Source organism: Mus caroli, chromosome 7 (genome assembly GCF_900094665.2).
Source record: "Mus caroli chromosome 7, CAROLI_EIJ_v1.1, whole genome shotgun sequence".
Classification (NCBI taxonomy): Eukaryota; Metazoa; Chordata; class Mammalia; order Rodentia; family Muridae; genus Mus; species Mus caroli.
The window spans coordinates 122,942,520-122,964,505 of NC_034576.1; the positions used below are offsets into that span (position 1 = coordinate 122,942,520).

Sequence of the window (21,986 nt, forward strand, 5' to 3'; positions counted from 1 at the left end):
AGTGCAATTTTAAGCATTTTACCCAAGCTCACATCCAGCCTTTGCACCCCAAGCATGAAAATACCCTTTCCCAGAGGAGTCATCTGGGCCTTGGGAGAGGAGGCTCCACCCTGACAATACGTCCTGTCTCCTGGTTGAAGGGTGGGCTGGGGAAATGGACATCCTTGGTCATAACTCTAGTGTGGGATACCCCTCCTACCATCCACGGGACATGACTGCATTCCTGTCCCAAAACAAACAGGATAATGACATAAGGGACACAGGCATAGTTCTTATAACTACCATGGCCCCTGTCCTGTGACCACCACAAGCAACAGATCATTGGTCATTCAGCCACTCAACAAATACCTGCTCTTTTATGCAGCCATTGTGCACCATGCAAGGCATAGCTTGGTACACAGAAGACCTACAGTGCAGTCATTGCTTTTATAATGTTAGTGACCTGGTCCCTGGTCCAGCATGATGCTCAGGTACATAAGGGCAGGAAAGACCATGGCAGTTGACTGAGTCTGAGTTAGCTACAGGTCTAGAATGAGGAGGCAGGATTCTCGATGCTGGTCCCTGGAGCCTGCCCACCTGATCCAGAAGACTTCAGGGGCTTAGACAGGTCACATGGTGTCAGCCCACTGCTCCTAGGTACCTGGTATTGGGAGTGGCTTCAGACCTGAGAGTCACAAGTTTCTAGGGCCTTAGCCCTTTAAGTTCCATGTGGTCTTCCCTCCTCTGCCTCTTCCCCCTCCTCCCTCCTCTTCTTCTTCACCCTCCTCCTTTTTTCCTCTTCCTCCCGCTCCTCCTCTTCTCCTTCCCATCCCCTCTATTGTCTTCCTCTTCTCCCTCCTCTCCCTCCCCCTCTTCCTCTTCTTCCTCTTCTCCCTCCTCCTCTTTTCCCCCATTTCTTCTCTGCCTCTCCTTTTCTTCATTTTCTTCCTCCTTTCCCTCTTTGCTCTCATCTTCTCCCCTCTTTGCCTTTCTCCCCCTTTCCCTTTTCCTCCTGTTTTCCTCCCCACCCTTGCCCTCCTGATGCTGAGTTCAGAGCACCACACCCAGTGTGTGAGGCCCCATAGCTACGAGTGACTCTGCCTCCCTCTGGTGCTACATGGGGCCTGTGGAGGAAATTAGGGGTTCTCAGTGTACATCTGAGTCACTTAGCATGACTTTGATCCTCAGATGCCCCAGCTCTGAAGTCAAAGGACAGGTTGTCTTCTCTGACTCCCCAAGGAGCCAGCAGCCACATGGAGGTTCTTGGGGGCTCTGAAAGAGTTTGGAGCCCTGAGAAATCTGTAGGGCCCAAGTTCTGCTCAAGTTCCCCTCAGTCCCATGAACCTGGTAACGTGTTCCTTGGGATGAGCCTAGAACATTATTCTGGTTTTCTTCACAGGTGGACAACCTCTATACATGGCTTCATAGAAAATGAAGACCAACCCTGCGGGCTCCCCACTAGAAACCTGTCAAACTGCAGGCCAGGGTGAGAAGGGATGCCCTGTATGCCAGGCCTGCAGAGGGACCTCAGGCCTGGGATCTGCTTCAGAGTCGGGATCAGGCCTTAGGCCAGGGCCTGGAGTGGTTCTGGACTCTGGACTGGGGCCTGGGACTGGACCTAGTGCTGTTCCAGGGTCTGGACTACAGCCTAGTGCTGTTTCTGTGACTGGGCTGCGACCTGGTACTACTTCAGGGCCTAATGCTACTCTGGGACCTGGGCTAGGAGCAGGATCATTACCTGGACCAGGAGCTAGGTCTGGACTGAGGCCAGGATCAGAGTCAGTACCTCAGCCAGGAGCGGGGTCAGTACCTCAATCAGGAGCTGGCCCAGTACCTCAGCCAGGAGCTGGCCCAGTACCTCAGTCAGGAGCTGGCCCAGTATCTCAGCCAGGAGCTGGGTCAGTATCTCAGCCAGTAAGCGAGTCAGTAACTAGTCCAGGATCTGTACCTTTACCTGGGCTGGGGCTAGGGCCTGGGACCAGACGAGGCTCCGGGACTGGCTCTGACCCCATTGAATCTGTGAGAACCCCAGTACCAGTGCAACAGCAGAAGACTCAGGCCAAACACACACAGGCCCCCAGACAGAAGGTTCTGGTGACTGGAGGAGGAGGTTACCTGGGCTTCAGCCTGGGTTCCAGCCTGGCCAAGAGAGGCACCTCGGTCATCCTGCTTGACCTCCGCAGACCCCAGTGGCCACTACCTTCAGGAACTGAGTTTATCCAGGTACAGAGATGGGGATCATGGTGGGTGGGGGCTGCTGGAGGTGATGGTGCTGGTGGCAGGGCTTAGAGGCATAGATGTGAACCAGCAGTGGAGTCTGAGATCCAGGCTCTGCAGCCAAATTTACCTCCAATTCTCTTTTATTTTTATATTTTGTAATCTTTGTGGGGGTGTGTGTGTGGAGGTTATGATGTGAGTGTATGAGGGATATGTGTATAATGTGTGTGTAATGTTCACATGTGTGTAATGTGTATGTGCATATGTTTGTGATATGTATATGTAATATTCATGTGTGTGATGTATTTGATATGTGTGTGTAATGTTCATTGCGTGATGTGTATGTGCATGTGTTTGTGATATGTATGTGTAATTTTCATGTGTGTGATGTGTTTATGATATGTGTATGATATGTTTGTGATATATGTGTGTAGTGTTCATGTGTGTGGTGTGTATGTGCATGTGTGTGGGATATGTGTGTATGTATGTGATGTACACTAGTATGTGTGGTATGCATTGTGTAACAGGTGTAGTGTGTGTGTATGTGTGTGATGTATTTGTGTGTGATATATGTGTATGTGTGTGGGATATGTGCGTATGTATATGATGTGCATGCTTATGACTGGTGTGTGTGTGATATGCATTGTGTAACAGATGTAGTGTGTGTGATGTTTTCATGTGATATATGTATATATATATATATATATATATATATATATATATATATATATACACACACACATATATACATATATATACATATATATACATATATAAGTGATGTGTGTGAGTATGTCTCCATGTGTGTGATGGATAGATGTGTGCATGTGTCGTGTGTGAGAGTGCAGTCATACATTTGCCAGAGGGCATCTTTCCAGAGTCAGTTCTCTTACTCAACCACAGTGAGTGGGGCTAGCCTCTCCTTTCTGCTGTCATGCTGCACACTCCAGTTTGGCTAGCCTAAGACTTTCCAGGTATTATCTTGTCTCCACCTCCTCTTCCCTCTACCTCCCATCTCACCCTAGGCACGCTGGGAGCACAGATGCAAACCATCCCATCCAGCTTTGTGTGAATTCCAGGAGTCAGCTCTTTGGGCTTCCTTAGAAAGCACACTCACCCTCTTAACCATGTTGCTGTCCCCATCTCTTATGCTTCCCATCTGTAGTTGCACCTTCCTGAGCCTCGGTTTCCATCCACAGAAAGAGACAGTAATCACAGGCATTTTCCAAGGGGTTCAGAGGGAGTCGGTAAGACAGTGCATATGAAACAGCCAGGCTAGCCCTGGGCCCAAGCAGAATGAATGGGACAGCAGTCTATGGAGTTAGTAAGTCCTGGTCTACCAGATGCTTAGCCTTAGCCTTGGATTTGAACCTCTTACTTCTGTTTTAGGCTGATGTCCGAGATGAAGAATCCCTGTACCAAGCCTTCCAGGGGGTGGACTGTGTCTTTCATGTGGCCTCCTACGGCATGTCTGGGGCTGAGAAGGTGAGACACATACATACACACCCAGAGCTGGGCAGAGTGGTGTCCAAGTCCTGTCCACCCACCACACTGAGATGCCTGAGTGTTGCTTCTTGCTCTTCACTTCCTCTAGAGAAGGATTGGGTATCCATTACATCAAATACCAGTTCTGGTACCGTCCACCTGTGTGACCAAGGGCAGCTTAACCTCTCTGAGCTGCTCCCTCCTCATCCGGAAAGGGAGGACACCTCTATGACTTATGTCACAAACTCCAGAGAACACTGTAACAGTGTCTACCAAAATGTCCTCCATTTGACTCAAATGATTCTTACTTATATATTCAAAGCATTGTTTTTGATAACAAGATACCAGAAATACCTCTATAGCCCGTAAGTTATTAAAGTTATTAAGATGTAGCAGGTATATCATGAAACTGTACACAGACATTCAAAAGAATGAGAAAACTCAAAAGTGTTGATACCCGAGAAAACTCCAAAGTTTATGATGTTTATCTCCCCTAATTACCTTAGAAAAGCAAAGCAAAGCTAAGAGCCAACAAGATAACTCAACCAGCCACCTTTAAACACAGCCCTCTAAGAGGCAGAGGCTGGAATGTCTCTGAGTATGAGGCCAGCCTGGTCTACAAATTGAGTTCTGGGATATCGAGAACTAAATAGAGAGACTCTGTCTCAATCATCATCATCATCATCATTATTATTATTATTATTGAAACTGTTTCAAAAACAACAACAACTTAGCCAGTTAAAGTGCCTACTGCCAAGCCTGATGGTCTCAGTTTGTCCTCCAGAACGCACGTGGTAGAAGAAGAAAACTGACTCCCACAAGCCTTCTTCTGACCTCCACCTATGAACTATGGCACCCACACAACATGAACACACACTTGCACATACAAAGCAAGTAATAAAAATATAAATTTTTAAAAGCTAGGATAAATGTTACTTATATGATGATGTTAAGTACAGGTTTTCTGTACAAACCTATGAAGCTGTTACCAGCAGTTCCCTCTGGAGAGGACTGAGAAAAACTTGGCATCAGGAGTGGGAAGGAACTTTCTTCTTCATTAGATAGTCTTTTTTTTTTAATTTATGTGTATGAGTGTTCTGCCTACACGTATGTCTGTGCATTGCAAGTATGCCTGGTGCCTGAAGAAGTCAGGAGAAGGCATCAGATGCCCTGGAACTGGATTTACAGATAGTTGTGAGCTGCCATGTGGGTTCTTGGAATCGAACCCAGGACCTCTGGGAGGGCAGCTAGTACTCTTGACTGCTGGGCCATCTCTGTGGCTTCCAGGTATACTTTTCACTATGTGAATTATTTTTAACATTGTAGCTGCTTCCCCATTAAACAAAAACACCACACTGAATAGAAATGGTTTTGGCTGGAGATGCAGCCCAGTAGATAGAATGCTTGCTTAGCATGCCTACTGAGTTAGATCCCCCCACCACATAAGCCAGGTATGGTGGCACACACCTATAATCCCAGCACTTGGGAGGTGGAGACAGGATGATCCGGAGTTCAAGGCTATCCTTATCTGTAAAGCTTGTCTGAGGTCAGCCTGGGCTACAAGAGACAAACTGTCTCAAAGGCAGACAGACAGACAGACAGACAAAAAAATACAGTTTTAAAATGGAGCACATCATCTTTCCCAGTGACGTTAAATGAGGTCTTGACTGCATTGTTTGCTCGGTGCCTGGCACACAAGGACCCACCACTGCAGACCCTTTCTTTGTTTACACTCCTGTTCCCTTCTCCTGGACACGGCCATACCACCACACTTGTCTCAGATAAGGGGAGAATTGAGGAGGCAGAAAATGATCCAACAAGTCACTTATCTGTGCCCAGCTCTATGCCAGCCCCTGCACCCTACACCAAGTATCCCTCAGTGAGAATCCTGCCGACCCTAAGCCCGGCCTGTGGTCTCAGCCACAAGGCAGAAGGCAACCTGTGACTTCCTATCTCCCTCTTGTCTTTTAGCTACAAAAACAGGAGATTGAGTCTATAAATGTCGGAGGCACCAAACTAGTGATTAATGGTAGGCCCCCAAAGTGGAGTGTGGTGTGCTGTGTGATCCTTCCTCTTCTGTCTCCTGTCACTGGCCTGGCTCTGGGGTCGGGTTTGGGGATAAGGCCACGGAGGCAGGACCCCCTACCCTACCTAGCTTGTACCAACTGAGGCCAGTGGGAGGTAGATTATCTTTCTTGTGTACAAACCTGCTTGAACACCAGCAGTCTTAGCATGTCTAGGGGCTCAGGGTGAGGAAGAAACTGAGGAAAGTCACGGAGGCATCAGATAGAAGATCCCTGCCAAGCCCTCTGGATGTGAACTATCTTGACCTTCACTTTTTCCAATTTTAGAACATCTTTTTTATTGTCCCACCAAGAGAGCCTTTTCTTCTTACCTGCCCCTGACAGGGTGGCCCTGGGGGACAAAGCCACACCAGAAGGAGGAATAAGAAGCTCTGGCCCCCAACATCCTAAGTTGAGGGAAAAGGCTTTTTCCTCTCAGGCAGCTCTAGATTCTGGGAGATCCCTGATGGTATGGGGCGGGAGATGAAGACTGAGTAAAAATGGGTGGATTTGCCCACAGAGGCCTTTTTTTAAGCTCCCTGCTCACAATCTGGCTGTGGTGTATGTGTGTGTCTCCTGCAGCCTGTGTCCGTCGGCGGGTTCCGAGACTCGTGTACACCAGCACAGTCAACGTGACGTTTGGTGGGAAGCCCATAGAACAGGGCAATGAGGAGTCCATCCCATACTTCCCCCTGGACAAGGTACCAATCTCTGGGATGCAGGGTGCAGGGTGGTGCGCCTGGAAGTGACTGCCCAAAGCACAGGCATGGGTAGAGCCAGCTCCATTTTTTTTACTCCAGGTCCATCCCAGCAGGCTGGACTCCCAAACTGAGTGGTCCAAGCTTTCTCCCATCTTAGTTTGTCTTGCCCATGAAAGCTCCAAAACCAGATAGACCTGGCCTTGAGCCCCACCCAGCCTGGCACCTTTCACCTCCGTGATAAGGCGTATCATGCACTTGGAACCTCTGTTTCTTCATCTAAGCCTGAGAACACCATGCAGGTGGTTTGTAGAGAGCAGCAAATGAGACCGTGTACAAAAAATGGCACAGGAACACCAAAGAATGACATATGACTCAATCACCCCACCTATATCCAGTATCAGTATCACAGGCCAGACATTGCAGACCGGCAGGTGCTTCCCTGAGCCAGGACTATGTAGCCATAGGGTAGGCCATGCCCAGCTGGGTCAGCATTGACAACAATATCACTGAGCTCATCTGGTGGCTGTGTTCTCCCTGTCCTCTGCCAGCATATGGACCACTACTCTCGAACCAAAGCCATTGCCGACCAGTTGACTCTCATGGCTAATGGGACACCGCTCCTAGGTAAGTACAACGGGGACATGCTTATAACAAGCATGCCTGCCCACTGCTGCCTCTCTGAAATGCATGTCCAAGGCCCTATTTCCTTCTCAGTGACATCTCCCCATGATCTGGGCCTTTGTCCTTCAATGTGTTCAGAGCACCTGCATGAGCCTCTTCAACCAGGACGCAGCCCAGACTGTAAGCTCCCATGCTTGCAGTCTGCTGGGGAACAGACTTTGACAGCCTGACGTGTGCTCTCTTTGCTGTCTTATGGGGCTGGATTTAGTTTTAGCAGTCTTCTTTAGCATTATAAATATGCAAGGAGCTATAGCTCTTTGGAAGGGACCACTCGAGTGAGAGGCTCTTGCACGAAACCTTCAATAATGTTCTAGAAAAAAACTCTGCCTCGGCTGTCTCCCTGCGTTCCCTTCTCGGGCTACAAAGCAATAATAGAACAGGAACAGTCTCCGCTTATGTGCGTTCTTCATGTCAGGTCCTATTTTGCATACTAATTTCATATGCAAAAGTTTCATTGACTCCAGATCATTCCTGAGGGGGAGGTGGAATTGAGGCATCCCCAGTCTTCTGCACAGGATCCAAATCCATTCAGACGATTTGCTTGTCATAAATCATTGTTAACTGTCTTTCTAAAATTCAGAAGCTAAAAGAAACCAGCTGACATGGTCTCATCTACCTGGGCCTAGTGGCAAAGTCCTGTCACCCCAGCCACTCAGGAAGTCAAGGCAGGAAGATCACAAGTTCAAGGCTTGCCATAGCTACAGAGTGAGCTCAAGGCCTCCCTGGACTCTATAGCAAAGCCCTGCCTTAAAAAACAAAAAGAAGCCGGGCGTGGTGGCGCACGCCTTTAATCCCAGCACTCGGGAGGCAGAGGCAGGCGGATTTCTGAGTTCGAGGCCAGCCTGGTCTACAAAGTGAGTTCCAGGACAGCCAAGGCTACACAGAGAAACCCTGTCTCGAAAAACAAAAAAAAAAAAAAAAAAAAAAAAAAAAAAACCAAAAAGAAAAGTAGCTCGGAGACGGCCTGTGTGCTTGTTCAGCATAGGGCCTGTGTTCAACCGCTGGTACTGTGGTTCTCAGCCTTCTTAAACCTGAGACCCTGCCATACAGTTCCTCATGTTGTGATGACCGCCGACCATAAAACCACTGCTTCCTAACTGTAATTTTGCTACTGTTATATATCGTAATGTAAATATCTGATACGCAGGCTATCTGATATGCCATCCCAAAGGGATCACAACCCACTTCTCTAGTGCCATTAATTAAAGACAAACCTGGGAGCCAATTGGATTTGGAGAGCAAGAGAGGCTTGAAATGATAGCCTCCGGTTTACACATAAGGAAGCGGAGACTGGCTAGCTGCCTTCGCTCAAAGTCACACAGCATTGGGTGGTAGAGTGGGACTTTTAATCCCAGGAGCATCTTAGCACCAGAAACCAGGCCTGACCCCCTGTACTACTCGAGAGGCAGCAAACCAGGTCTCTGCATGTGGGCTCTCTTCCCTGCAATAGTCCTGCTTTCCTTCCATCAGTGTTTGACCTCTGACCCTCGTGTGTGTGTGAATGTGTGTGTACAGTGTTTCCCCAGGCTCCCGTCTCTGCCAGGGCACAGCCCTTTTCACCTACTGCCAGGGCAGACACCTTATCTTCTGTCTGGGAATTATTTATATGCACGTCCCCAGCTTTCAATGCTCAGAAGAGTCATGGATACCTTAGGCCTGCCCCTCCGTGACGTAGCTCCCCAGTGTCCCTCTGGCCACCATTGGCTGCAACCTGACCTCCCTCCACCATGCCCCCAGGGACCCAGAGTTTAAACTTAGCTATAGGACACAGAAAAGCTCAGCTGACACCTGCCTTCCAGGAGGACAGCCATGGTCACCAGAGGTCCATTACCATGGTCTGTAATCCAGGCTAGTCCTGAGATGGCCTTCACTTGACTGACTGCCAGAATCCTAAGAAGTAGGTCACAGTGCCCTGTCAGTGTGTTGTATCCTTTTGCACCTGTTTGAGTTAGTGTCCTGCACCTCTCACAGTGACTTAGAACATTCTCTTGCCATCTGAAAGCCAGAGCCTGGAGTCTTGGTGTTAGCTAGTGTAGAGGGTTGACCTTCCCTTGAAGTCTCTGAGGAAGAGGCCTCTCTCTGTCTCCTCCAGCTTCAGATGACTCTTGAATACCTTCTTATGGCCTCCTTGGCCTCTGTTGGCCTCTTTCAAGACTCCTGTAGTTGGATTAGGCCCAGCTGAAAACCTACAATGATCTCAACTCACCAGTATCCTTAACTACAACCTAAAAGGCCCTTTTCCAAACACAGCCATATTGGCAGGTTGTAGCAAACATATCTTTTGGGGGACCAATCTATCATCCACAATGCTGGGCTTCATTGTAAAGGGAAAGGTGTTTGGTAAAGATGGAAGGCTCTGCCCCTGGCTTATTTGTGGGAAAAGGGAACATACAATGGAAGTGTCTGGAAAACAGATTTGTAGGGGAAAAAAAAGTCACTGGTTTAGAAAGGACAGATCATGAATAGCTCAAGGGCTGGTAGGAGTTGATGGCCAGTGCCCTCAGGGTTTGTGGGCCTAATACCAATGATGCCATGAGATAGTTCCAGGTAAGAACACCACCCATAAGGACCTCTGTGGGCGGTGAGGGGGAGGGTCCCCAAGGAAACTGGGCTGCTGTCAGCACAAGGTATTTATACTGGGCCTTCCATACAGAAGCAGGAGAGGTAGATGGCTTTGACCTTCTGTCCTCATTGGCTGTGGCCCCCCACCTCCACGTGCTACTCCTCTGCAGGCCCCTGACTACCCTCTCTTCTGTCCCAGGAGGAGGCACCCTCCGCACCTGTGTGCTCCGTCCCCCAGGGATCTATGGTCCTGAAGAACAGAGACACCTGCCCCGGGTGGCGGTAGGTCTTCCCAGCCTTCCTGTGATCAGAGGCAGAAGGAGTCAGGTTGACGTGGTGTGCATGCTGATTGGACTTTTGCAGCTCTGGGACTATGGCTGCAGGGGGCTCTAGGCTTCATGTCCTCACAGCCTGGCCAAGGAGACAGACAGCACAATCATAACTTTAGCATAGTGACGGCCAAGTAGAGAAATACTAGAGAAAATGAGCCTGGCAGGAGAGATTCAGGAGGACTTCCTGTAGGAAGGGATGCCTGTGGTGTCTGGAAGGAGGAAAGGGGATTCCTCCCACCCCAACCCCACCCCCACCCCTGAGAAACTGAAGTAAGCAGAGGAAGGGAATGCCAGGTAGAGGAGCAGATTGAGCGCTGACCTAAGTGTGAGGAAGGTTAATGTAATCAGCGAGAGATCCCTGTGGCTGGGACTGACTGAGTACAAAGCTGTGGGAGCTGGGAAGGGCACCTGGGGAGTGTTGTTCAGGCCTGCTGCTTCAAATATTCCCCTCCCCAGTTCTTCCAGGTCAACAACAAGGACAGTTCCCCATGTAAATACTTCCTGAACTACTCCAGTGCGCATTACTGTTCTGGTTCAGGGACAGATCAGCAAACAGAGCAGATGCTCCTGCCCTCATGTGGCTTCTGCTCTCACACCAGAGATGGATTGCAAGAAATAAATACACATGCTGAATTATAAAGAGCGTTGAGAGATGCCAAACGCAAAGGGAGAAAAGAAAAGGTGGATGGATGGAGGGGATTGGGCTTGGGCTTCTGGGGAAGTTGGAAGAGCCACTTGGAGAAAGAAAGATTTTAAACCTCCCACGGGAAGAAGGAGACAGGCAGGTCAGGCAGGCTCTTAGACAAGAGCTTTTACACAGGGCATCTCCTCAAAAGCCCTAGGATTGTCCAGGAAGAGACAGACAGCCCTGGGGTCATGGTAGCCCAAGGAGTAGAGGGGGTCCGTAGAAGGAGTTGTGAAGGAGCTGGCCCAGTCTGCCTTTCAGTGTTTATATGGCAGCCCATGTGCTCTGCATTCATCAGATCAGGTGGCGCAGAGTGAATGGACAACTATGATTCATACAGAATCCATACAGGAGCTGTTGTTGCTCCCAAGGCGAGATAAGGGTTGCAGTGGTGTGGCTGGATTCTGAACAGACATAATGGTCGAGGCAGCTGGGTTTACAGCTAGTTTGAATGTGAGGCATGAGAAAAGTTAAGAAGCTCAAAGGTGGCCCAAGGTTCTCTATGAGACAAGAAAGCAGAGATGTTCAGACAACTTGGGACATGGGAGGTGGGAGTCTAGCCTATGAGCGTGTAAACAGAGCGCAAAGCCACCCAAGTGAGCTTGCACTGTCACCTCTCCCCCATGCCAGAGCCACATCAAGAAGAGACTATTCATGTTCCGGTTTGGGGACCGCAAGACGCGCATGAACTGGGTCCATGTGCAGAATCTGGTGCAGGCACACATGCTGGCGGCCGAGGGTCTCACCATGGCTAAAGGCTACGTGGCTGTGAGTGTTTTGTGATATCCCTGCCCCCACAAGGAGGGAGCCCAGAACTGTCAGAGAGCATAATTAGCTCACCGTGACCCTCTGACATCACAGCTTCCAACGGAAGCGTGTCACAGTCCTCATGATACTCATCTTGTTGAAGAAAATGAAGTACAGTGAGGTCCTGTGAGTCCTTCAGAGTCACACAGCTTGTCAGGGTGGTCACCCTATTACCAAACACGGGGCCAAAGTTAATCCTTCAGAAGCCAATTAAAAGAGTCAAATTAGCCCAGCCCTCAGGAGGCAGGGGCACATGAATCTTTATGTGCTCGAGGCCAGCCTAATCTACTCGTTCCAAGACAGTCAGGGCTACACAGAGAAACCCTGTCTTGAAAAACAAGAGTTAAAAGGACCCAGTGATCCCTCCAGTCTGTCTTGGGGTCCTGAAGTGAGATTAAAGTTTAAATAGAGTCCCTGGAATATGCACGTCCGTCTCCACAGTTCTGCTCAAGGTCACTAAGTGGGCTTAGTCCTCAACTGTTAGGTGGTCTGAGAAGTTGTTACAATTGAATGAAAGGAGATAAACTCCCCTCTGGCTAGGGCCCTTCTAGTTTCCCAATATGAGTACCCTAAAGAAATTCTCTTTTTTTGTGTGTGTGTCGGGGGTGTCTATTGTTTGAATAGTCTGATAGTCAGATTGACAGACACCTGGCCCACAACATCCATGTCTCTTTAGAATACCATCATTTCTGCCAAGCCAGTTACAGCTCTTCATAGAGAGTTACCCTGTATTTCTTTAGTGTTGTCAAACCACATCCTGCTTTACTAAGGTGTTGCCCAGGTCTCTTCCCAGAACTGCTTTGGGGGACAAGAGGGCCGAAGGAGCTTCCGGGAGCCAGGAGAAAGAGGGGATCAGGCTGTGGGCAGACACCTGACTGTACCTCTTCCTTCCTGTCACCCTCAGAGCGGGCAAGCATACTACATCAATGATGGGGAGAGTGTCAACCTCTTTGAGTGGATGGCCCCACTGGTAGGTGTTCTCCCTGCCACTGCGACCCCCAGCCCAGAGTGAGACTCTCAACCCCACCCTCTGTCCTTGTATCCTTTCCTTCCACCAAAACCATGAATTTACCTTAGAAAGCCAGCCCTATTGGCACATGCCTTAATGGCACTGGGTAGAGCCGAAGCTGGGCTGTGACTGCCCCCTAGTGGAACCATGTGTTCCTGCTTTTGACACAGACCTTTCTATAATTGCCTCCTGATTTGCACTGATTCTGGCCTGTGAATCTAATGTCATTTCTTTTTGCAATGGAATCCAGGGCCCTTGCTAAAACAAGTGGTCCTACACTGAAAGCGGAGGTTGCTTGAAATCCCTAGGCAGGTATGTGGTCACCAGATCCTAGAGGGAGAGGGGAGTTTGGTCTCTGAGACCCCTGACCTCTTTCAACAACCCCCAGTCTCCTTTGGACCAGGCCCATCTGGAAAATGAGCACAGAAACCTGGGTAGAGGTAGAGGGGTTATCGTGTCCTGCTGGGCCAGTGGCAGCTCTGGTTTGCTCTATTTAAAGAGCATTTCCAGGGGTTGGAGAGATGGCTCAATGGTTATGAGCGATGGCTGCTCTTCCAGGGACCTGGGTTTGAGGCCCATCACCACATGGCAGCTAGCAACTATCTGTAACCCCAGTTCCAAAGGATCCAATGCTCTCTTCTAGCCTCCGCAAGCACCAGTCATACACACAAGCAAAACACGCCTCCCTACATGGGAGCTGGAGAGCTGGGTTCAATTCCCAGCACACACAGGGCTGCACACAACTGTCTGTAACTCCTGATCCAAGGGGTCCAACACCCTCACACAGACATACAAGCAGTCACAACACCAATGAGCAGCCAGATGTGGTGGCGCACGCCTTTAATCCCAGCACTTGGGAGGCAGAGGCAGGCGGATTTCTGAGTTCGAGGTCAACCTGGTCTACAGAGTGAGTTCCAGGATAGCCAGTGCTACACAGAGAAACCCTGTCTCGAGAAAAAAAACCCACCAATGAACATAAAATAAAAATAAATTTAAAAAACAAACACTCATACATGTAGAGGGTTTTTTTGTAATTTTTTTATGTTAAAAAGTACTTTTATTCAGACATAACTTACAAGTTATGCAATCCACCTACAGAAAGGATACAATTCAACATAGTTTTCTTTTTAAAATTATAGTCTGAGTTTTACAACCATTACCATAACTAAGTTTAAAATAGGTCTTCATCTTCAGAAAAGTAAAGCAGGCCTCTCTTGTTGGCAACGTGGCCCTGTATCAATTTACCCTCAAGCCCAACCCACCATAGGCAATGTGAGTCTGTCTCTCAATTGCCCTGCCTATGTTGGCTGTTTCATGAGAGGAGGCCTTTTGTCTGGCTTCTTCCCCCTTAGTTTTCATGGTTGATCCACTTTGTGACATGTATTAGGTAGAGACTTCATTCCTTTTTCTGTGATATGTGTATGTCTGCACCTGTGTATACAAGTGCACATGTATGTAAGCACACATGCCTGCTAGGGTCAGAGGACAACCCCTGCTGTCGTTTGTTAGGCACACACGTGCACACACGCGTGCACACGCGCACACACACACACACAGTGCTGGGATTGCATTACTGTGTGTTTGGATTGCATTACTGTGTGTTTGTATGGAGTTTCCAGGCTAACCAGTAACTCTAAGCTTAGCTTCCCGTTGAAGAACTGCCAGAGTGTTTACCAGAGCTTACAGGACTCCTGTCTGCTCCCCAGCAGTGGGAGAGTGCTCCCCAGCAGTGGGAGAGTGCTCCCTTTCTTTCCAGCCTGCCTGCCTTCATTAGTTTAGCTTTGACTTGAAGAGGTTTTATCCAGGTGGACAGCTCTATTCACTCCCTGCCTGTCTGTTTCTTCCAGCGCTTCCTCTTGCTTTCCACACACTTGCTGAGTTTTATCTTTTTCTTTAATAGTACAGTCAGTTCTGAAAGAGGAAAAAAAAATAGATTCTATTTAAGAACCTGGGAACAGATTCATGTGTGGGTGGATATAGTAAAAATCTAAATGGTGTGAGGCATTCTAAGTTTAAAAACCTGCCCTATGCCGGGCGTGGCGGCCACGCCCTTTAATCCCAGCACTCGGGAGGCAGAGGCAGGCGGATTTCTGAGTTCGAGGCCAGCCTGGTCTACAAAGTGAGTTCCAGGACAGCCAGGGCTATACAGAGAAACCCTGTCTCAAAAAAATACAATAAAAAAAAAAAGAAAAGAAAATACAAAACAAATAGATAAGAGATGGCTTGGCAGATAAAGAGTCCCAGGACCTATGTGGTTGGAAAAGAAAACTGATTCCAACAAGTTGTTCTTCTGATCTCCATATGCATCATAGTATGTGCCTCTCTCTCTCTCTCTCTCTCTCTTTCTCTCTCTCTCTCTCTCTCTCACACACACACACACACACACACCACATACACAGGGAAAAAAAGATTTGTTCTGTTTTTAACGACTTGAGTTATCCTGATCAAGGAATAGATTGGTGTGCAAAATGATGATGGTGGTGATGATGTCAGGCATAGTGTAAATGCCCTTAATTCCAGCACTCAAGAGGTAGAGGCAGGCAGATTTCTGTAATTTGAAGCCAAGCTGGTCTACATAGAGAGAGAGAGGCCCTGCCAGGAAGATATGGAAAGCAGGTAGTCTTTCTTTACCAGCCAGTGCCTAAACAACCCATTCTCATGCCAGACCGTGTTCCCTTGCAGTTTGAGAAGCTGGGGTACAGTCAGCCCTGGATCCAGGTACCGACCTCCTGTGTTTATCTGACAGGTAAGGAAGAACTTCAGTATGAAATCCCGTGGGCCAGGTATGCAAACAACATGTGTGTTTTACATTATTGGAAACCCAGGGCCTGGACTAGGATGAGGCCAGCGAGGCCCCCATGGGTGAGGGTGATGGACTTTAAATAGGTTGTGCAGGGACACCCAGCCAGACCCTGCACGTAGAGGGGCAAATGTCTCAATATCACTACAGCTGCGTTGATCATAGGCCTACCCCGCTTAAGTTTGAGCCTCTAACAAGGCTGGAGTGATTATAACTCTTGTAAAAGAAGAGACTGGGGCTCTGAGGCCTGCCTCAAGTGGTGCAGTGACAAGAGAGAGGCAGCTTTGACTCAGACTTAGCTGAAAGGCAGAGGAGGCCTGAGGCTTCCCTCTTCCAAAGTCTGGGGCATGTGGAGACTTTGACCTTGGACTCCCCATTTACCCCTGCAGGTCAATATCTGCTCCCACTCCCTGGTCCCACCCCACCAGGACAGTGTGTCCTGCTGCTGCCCTCTGCTGGCCTCCTAATAAGAACGCAAGCAGGCATCAGGCTTGCGGTGAGCTGCCCAAGGGAACAGCCAACCCTCAAGTCACAAAGGGCTGTGTTTCTGTCACATCAGAGGCTGGACCTACTCTTTTTAAATGCATTTGGGATGTTACTGAAATCAAAGACTTGTAAACTTGTTACCCAGGTGGGAGATTTCTGTATTCTGTATTCTGCCACAATGATTGATATGCATTACCTATAGCCCAGGTGATGACAACTTGCAAGGACTGTATATAAATAACAGTTCTCTGTAAGCTAGCTGCATTTTGGTGCATCTTCACATTGGCAGAAGCAATGGTGTCAGGACAGAAGGGAAGCACTCCCAACTCCACCCTCTCCTACCCAAGTCAGCATATCAAAATAGGAGAGAGCCAGGTGTGAGACTCCTGCACGTGGGAGGCTGAGACAGGAGGATCATGAGTTCAAGACCAGCTTGAGCTACCTAGAGAGTTTGAAGCCAGTCTGGTCTTACATAGTAAGATCCTGCCTCAAAAGAGAGAACTTGAAAACTGGCAAGATAGTTCAATGGGTAAAGGTGCTACCACCAAGCCTGATCCCCTGAGTTCAATCCCTGAGACCCACATGGTAGAAGGGAAGAACTAACTCCCCAAGAATGTCCTGCGTGGTTCACACATGCGCCATGGCAAATATACACCCACACACATGAACACATACACGAAACACATGAATGAAATGTCATTTAAGAGAGACTGAGAAGCCGGGCAGTGGTGAGGCACGCCTTTGATCCCAGCACTTGGGAGGCAGAGGCAGATGGATTTTCTGAGTTCGAGGTCAGCCTGGTCTACAGAGTGAGTTCCAGAACAGCCAGGGCTATACAGAGAAACCCTGTCTCAAAAAACCAAAGAGAGAGAGGGGCAGGGGGCTCAGAGAACAGAAACACCTTGAGCCTTCTCAGATTTGCTTGCATTCTTCAGACCATCATCACTATTACTTGGTACCATCTTACCATGACATATCTCCTAGCTAACAGGCCCCCAGCCAATGCTGCCAACTGAAGGGAATCCAGTGACCTTTGTAAAGGGAACCCTAGCAAGGCAAGACACGCCCCCAGTGGATGCACCCCTGAGTCCCTCTCACCCGCCCCCTCCCACAGCTGCAGTGATGGAGTACCTGCACCTGGCACTGAGACCCATCTGCACCATCCCCCCACTACTCACCCGCAGTGAGGTAAGAGGGGTGCTGAGGGGTGGGGGATCCCAGCCCTACACCGTTCTCCTCCTCTCCACCATTGCTGAACACCTCTGTCACAAGATTCTTCTCTGCAGTCTCAGAACCTTCCATGTAGACCAGAAACTACAGCCCGCTCCTTTCTAATGCTTCCGACCAACTAAGTTTTTTCTCAGACGGTGTTACGTACTGAAAATTGGACCGCTCCAAATTCCTATCCACAGCTGTCATTCCAGCTATAGGCAGCTTATCTTCTAGCCAGACCTGAGATCCCAAAGGCGACACTCTTTTGAACCCAAACTCTGAATATACATATACATGTACATATACATACATACATATGTATGTACACACAAACACACACACACTCACACAAATTCCCAGTGGCCCTAGACTCATCACTCATGTTTTTCACATGCTTAGTACATGTTTATTTAACAATAAGTATGTATTCGATGCCTTCTTTGTACAGAATATCAATACCCTTCTCATAGTTATGGTGCATGGTTTGGGAGTGTTGTCTTGGTTTTCAAGACAAGTCTCACACTAGGTAGCTCTGGATATTCTGGAATTCACTGTGTAGAGCTGGCCTCACACTCACAGAGATCCACCTGCCTCTTCCTCCTGAGCGCTGGGATAAAATGTGTGCACCACTGCACCAGCTGATGTCTGAGTCGTTTTATACTTGCTTAGCACGAACCATCCAAAAAGAGGACATTTTGGTGCTGAAGAGAGGACTCATCAGTTTAGAGCCCTCACTGCTCTTCAGACGACCTAATTTGATTCCCAGCATCCACATGGTGGCTCACAACCATCCATTGCTCCAGTCCAAGGGATCTGACGCCCTCTTCTGGCATGCACCTGGTGCACATACATGCATTCCGGCAGGGCATATAAAATAAATAAATCTAAGAGCTTCTTTTGGTTGTTTGTACAAAGAAGGTATCTTAAGTAGACAGTAAAGAGTAAGACAGCAGGTGTAATTTAGGGCCTCTCTCATTTGATTCTTCCTAGTGTTAAGTTAGGAAGGGCAAAAGAGTATGCTCTTCAGTTTATGATGAAAAAACCGGAAGCTTGTCTAAGATCACACCACACTGGAATTGGCTTCAGGATGCTAAGTTCAGTGCTCCTTAAGCTGAAAGGAAGAGGGGGCATGGAGAATGTTTCCGGGAAGCTACTGCCTACATCTTCCCCAGACTGATGGAGGCTAATGACAGTCCTTTAGTGTCATTTGATAGTCACTACCACTGGAAACTATTACCCTGTGCATGAGGAGGAAATCAGAGACACCGTAAAGCTACCTACACAAGATCACTCACTTACAGGGCACTGGTGGAATTTGAACCCAGACCTAAAGCTTCACCACTGTCTTATAAACACCAGAAACCAACAAGGTAAACAGCTGTCAGGAGTGCTAAGGAACTGTAGTCAGCCATTGGCTTGGCTACCCTTCCTCTTGTCTAAAGTGTGGGTTTGCGGGTTAACTTGTTGGTTCTAGGGCAAAGGATCTGGGGCAGTTTGGGGGCGACAGGTCAGTTGCTGTCTGCTGGCCAGTCTGTGAGACACCAATCAGCTCTTTAGCATTTAAAAACCTTTCATTCCTTAAGCACCTACTGTGTGCCAGGCACTTCACTGAGCACTAGAGGTGAGAAAGACTTGGTGCTTACCCCAGGAAGTCCACAATCCAAAGAGGAAAATGTTCTAGAAACCAGGCAATTCAACTGAGTGATAAGAGCTACCCCGAGATATGAGGAGGAATTTCCCAGCATGCAGGAGAGCCACCTACGCCCTGAGGTCACAGTTAAACTGGACCTCTGTGAGCACTGTGCTAGGACCTGCTTGCCTACCTCACAGCTATGTCTCCCTGCAAGAGGAGCTTGGTTGACTTTAGAATATGACTAACCTGCATTCCTCCAAGCCCTGAACTTAGTATCTGGGGCAAAACAGACAAGAATTGGTCTGTTTCCCTCACTGGGGTCTTCAGACCAGGGCTTAGCCCCAAAGCCCTGTCTGTGCCATGAAAGAACCACATAGCCAGTGTCTAGCTGGAGAATAACAAGCCAGGCAGGAGAGCACTTCCAGACCCCAGCATGACCAAGGATATGGCCAATTTCCAATTATGCAAAGAGGAAATCGTGCCATCACAGAGGACAGAAGTGTATAAAGGGCCCACACCAAGTGCAGTAGGAGTTCTATCATCTATAGTTGTCATTTATCACCTTGGAAGTCCTCAGCCAACTGGCAGCAGGGGATGTATCTCAGACTTAAAGAGGAATCACTCGTTCGTAATTGAATTCCTCCCTTAGAGTCACTTAGTTAACCAGCTGAAAGGACAGGAAAGGCTCTTCGGGAGGCCCCGCCCACTACAATTGGTCTGGAGCTGGCAACAGGAAGCCGACCTCCTCCTTTGGAAATGTTTATCTGGAGAACCGCACCCCACTACAGGCTGTGGAAACCTTCAGCCTGCCCTGGTATTCAAGGATGCATCTAAGGGTCTCCAGGGGTCTAGAACGGCGCTAGGCTGGGAAAAGAAGGAGAAAAGAGGAACGAAACAGGGTGAGAATTTAGCAGAACCTGAGGGTGAGACACAGAAAGGTCGTCCAGGAGGCTGCGCCCTCCAAGAAAAAGATCTCAGAAAGGAAGCACCCCACCCCCCACCCCCAGGAAGGCATCAGGAACCAGACGCAGCAGCTGGTCTTTAAACCCCAGTGTGACGGAAAGGCAGTCTGCCCTTCCCTTATCCTAGTCAACAAGGCACAGGATGCTCTCCCACTAGCCCAGCCCTCTGCTGCTCCGCCTCTCCCATAGGTGCTCAGCGTGGCCGTGACGCACACTTTCCAGATTGCCAAGGCCCGCGCTCAGCTTGGCTATGCGCCGGACAAGTTCAGCTTCGCCGACGCAGTGGAGCGATATGTGCAGGCCACGACCCCGCAGCCCCGCTGTTGCATCGTGCTGACGCTCCTGCGGTTGCTGCTCCTGCTGCTGCTACTGTTCGGTCTGCTCGGCCTGGCCCTGTACTTCCTAGGGCTGCAGCCCTTGCAGGCGGTGGTGGAAAGGTTCTGAGCCGACCACGACCTCGCCCGCTTAGTAGCTCGCTGTCTTTCTACCTGGCTTGACCTCCAGGTTTAAGCCCGCCCCTGCCTCTTGACCCCGCCCCGATTCCTGGCCACGCCTCTGCTTCACTCTCTTGGCTTCTATTCGTCTGCATGTTTGGGCTTACTTCCGAGTTTCCCAGCTCTTGGCTCCTTGACCCAGTGTGTTACTCTTTTTCCTGAGGCTAGGCGCGGCGGTTGATGAGGTCCCAGCCTCAGCCTGCTTCCCCTTCCCAGCCATTTCCAGTCCTACCCAGCCTAGCCCTCTCCTTCCTATTCTTCCAGATTCTTCCTGGATCTGACTTCACCCCTTTCTGCCTCCATCTCTACGCTGAAACCCCAGTAAGGTCGCTTCTGTTGGGATAAGCCTTAGCCCTGCCTTCACGGTTGGTCTAAATGTGTGAGTTCTGTTTGGTGGAGTCTGTGAAATTGGACCTGTCTTCTGCCTCCTTCTAGGACCTTCTCCCTGCCACGGCTTCTTTGAGTTTATCCTGATCCTGACACTTATCTATGTGTTGACTAGCTGGGAAAGGATACCCAAGCCCAACTTAGTAACTTTTGGTTCTCATTTAATGAGTGGAACTGACTCAGCACAGTAAAACGTTTCAGGTCCAGAGGACGCAATGGAGAAAAAAAGTTTGTAAAAGAAATTTGAGCGCCGGGCGTGGTGGCGCACGCCTTTAATCCCAGCACTCGGGAGGCAGAGGCAGGCGGATTTCTGAGTTCGAGGCCAGCCTGGTCTACAAAGTGAGTTCCAGGACAGCCAGGACTATACAGAGAAACCCTGTCTCGAAAAAACAAAAANAAAAAANAAAAAAAAAAAAAAAGAAACTTGAGGGCTGGAGAGATGGTTCAGCAGTTCAGCGGTTAAGAGCACTGACTACTCTTCCAAATATCCTGAGTTCAAATCCCAGCAACTACATGGTGGCTCACAACCATCTGCACAGCTATAGTGTGTACTCATATATACATAAAATAAACAAATCTTTAAAAAAAAGAAATTTGAATGTCTCATTTAAAAAGTACCAATATAACAAACAAAAGAGTTTGGCTGACCATATTTTATGTTTGTGTATATTTGTATGTGGTATCAGAGGATATCGTTCCTGAAGCTGTCTTACCTTATTTTTCCAGACTGGTTTAGAGTTTAGAATTTGGAATGGGTAGGGTAGGCAAGAAGCCTTAGGGATCCACCTGTCTCTGACTTCTCAGCTCTGGGGTTACAAGTATATGCCACCTCACCCAGCATTTTATGCGGGCACTATAAATGGAAGTCAAGTCCCCATCCTTGTGTGACAGGCACTTTGTCCACTGAGCCACTTCCCCAGCCTCCATATTTTAGTATCATTTGTATCTCTTGATGAGTAATGCTCCTCACCATCATCTTTAAGTTTGAGTCCACAGATCTGCTCTCAACAGAGACTGACTGTACCTCCCTGCCATTGTGATATGGACTGTGGATCCCAAAAATAACAGTGTGTAAGCAGATCCATGGGTATCTATCATCTGGTACGCACGTGGCATTAACTGAATAAACTCCACGGACCCTAGCAGAGAACAAAGTAACTACCAGGCTGCAGTGGAGGAAAGAGAAGGTACGAGTCAACCGTCATAGGTGGTGTGGTGTTCCTCATAGCACGTGCCCCGGTCAGGCAAATTAGAAAAACTGTGTAGGAGTTTTAAAATACAGTAGTCAGAATTTTGTGTGTGTGTCTACTTTTTAAAAAGACTTATTTATTTATATAAGTACACTGTAGCTGTCTTCAGACACACCAGAGGAGGGCATTGAATCCCACATAACAGGATGGTTATGAACCACCCTGTGGTTGCTGGGAGTTGAACTCAGGACCTCTGGAATGGCAGTTTGTGCTCTTAACCACTGAGCCATCTCTCCAGTGT

At 48.7% G+C, this 21,986-nt stretch overlaps 1 protein-coding gene across 1 annotated transcript; it reads left to right on the forward strand.

Annotated features, from left to right (window-relative positions):
- Window positions 1-1,410: 1,410 nt before the first annotated feature.
- On the forward strand, window positions 1,411-20,058 carry Sdr42e2 (short chain dehydrogenase/reductase family 42E, member 2). Its single transcript, XM_021167086.1, has 12 exons — window positions 1,411-1,465; window positions 2,018-2,202; window positions 3,586-3,681; window positions 5,653-5,710; window positions 6,327-6,445; window positions 6,994-7,069; window positions 9,888-9,970; window positions 11,336-11,473; window positions 12,417-12,482; window positions 15,204-15,267; window positions 16,922-16,995; window positions 19,804-20,058. The coding sequence occupies exons 1-12, from the start codon at window positions 1,411-1,413 to the stop codon at window positions 20,056-20,058; spliced, it is 1,269 nt and encodes a 422-aa protein (XP_021022745.1).
- Window positions 20,059-21,986: the final 1,928 nt, after the last annotated feature.

Bases quoted from the DNA above. Each gene is read 5' to 3' on its own strand.
- Sdr42e2 (XM_021167086.1), top strand. From the start codon at position 1,411: ATGAAGACCAACCCTGCGGGCTCCCCACTAGAAACCTGTCAAACTGCA. The intron at 11,474-12,416 runs GTGAGTGTTTTG...TGTCACCCTCAG, and splicing joins TGGCTAAAGGCTACGTGGCT to AGCGGGCAAGCATACTACAT. The intron at 15,268-16,921 runs GTAAGGAAGAAC...CCCCTCCCACAG, and splicing joins CTCCTGTGTTTATCTGACAG to CTGCAGTGATGGAGTACCTG.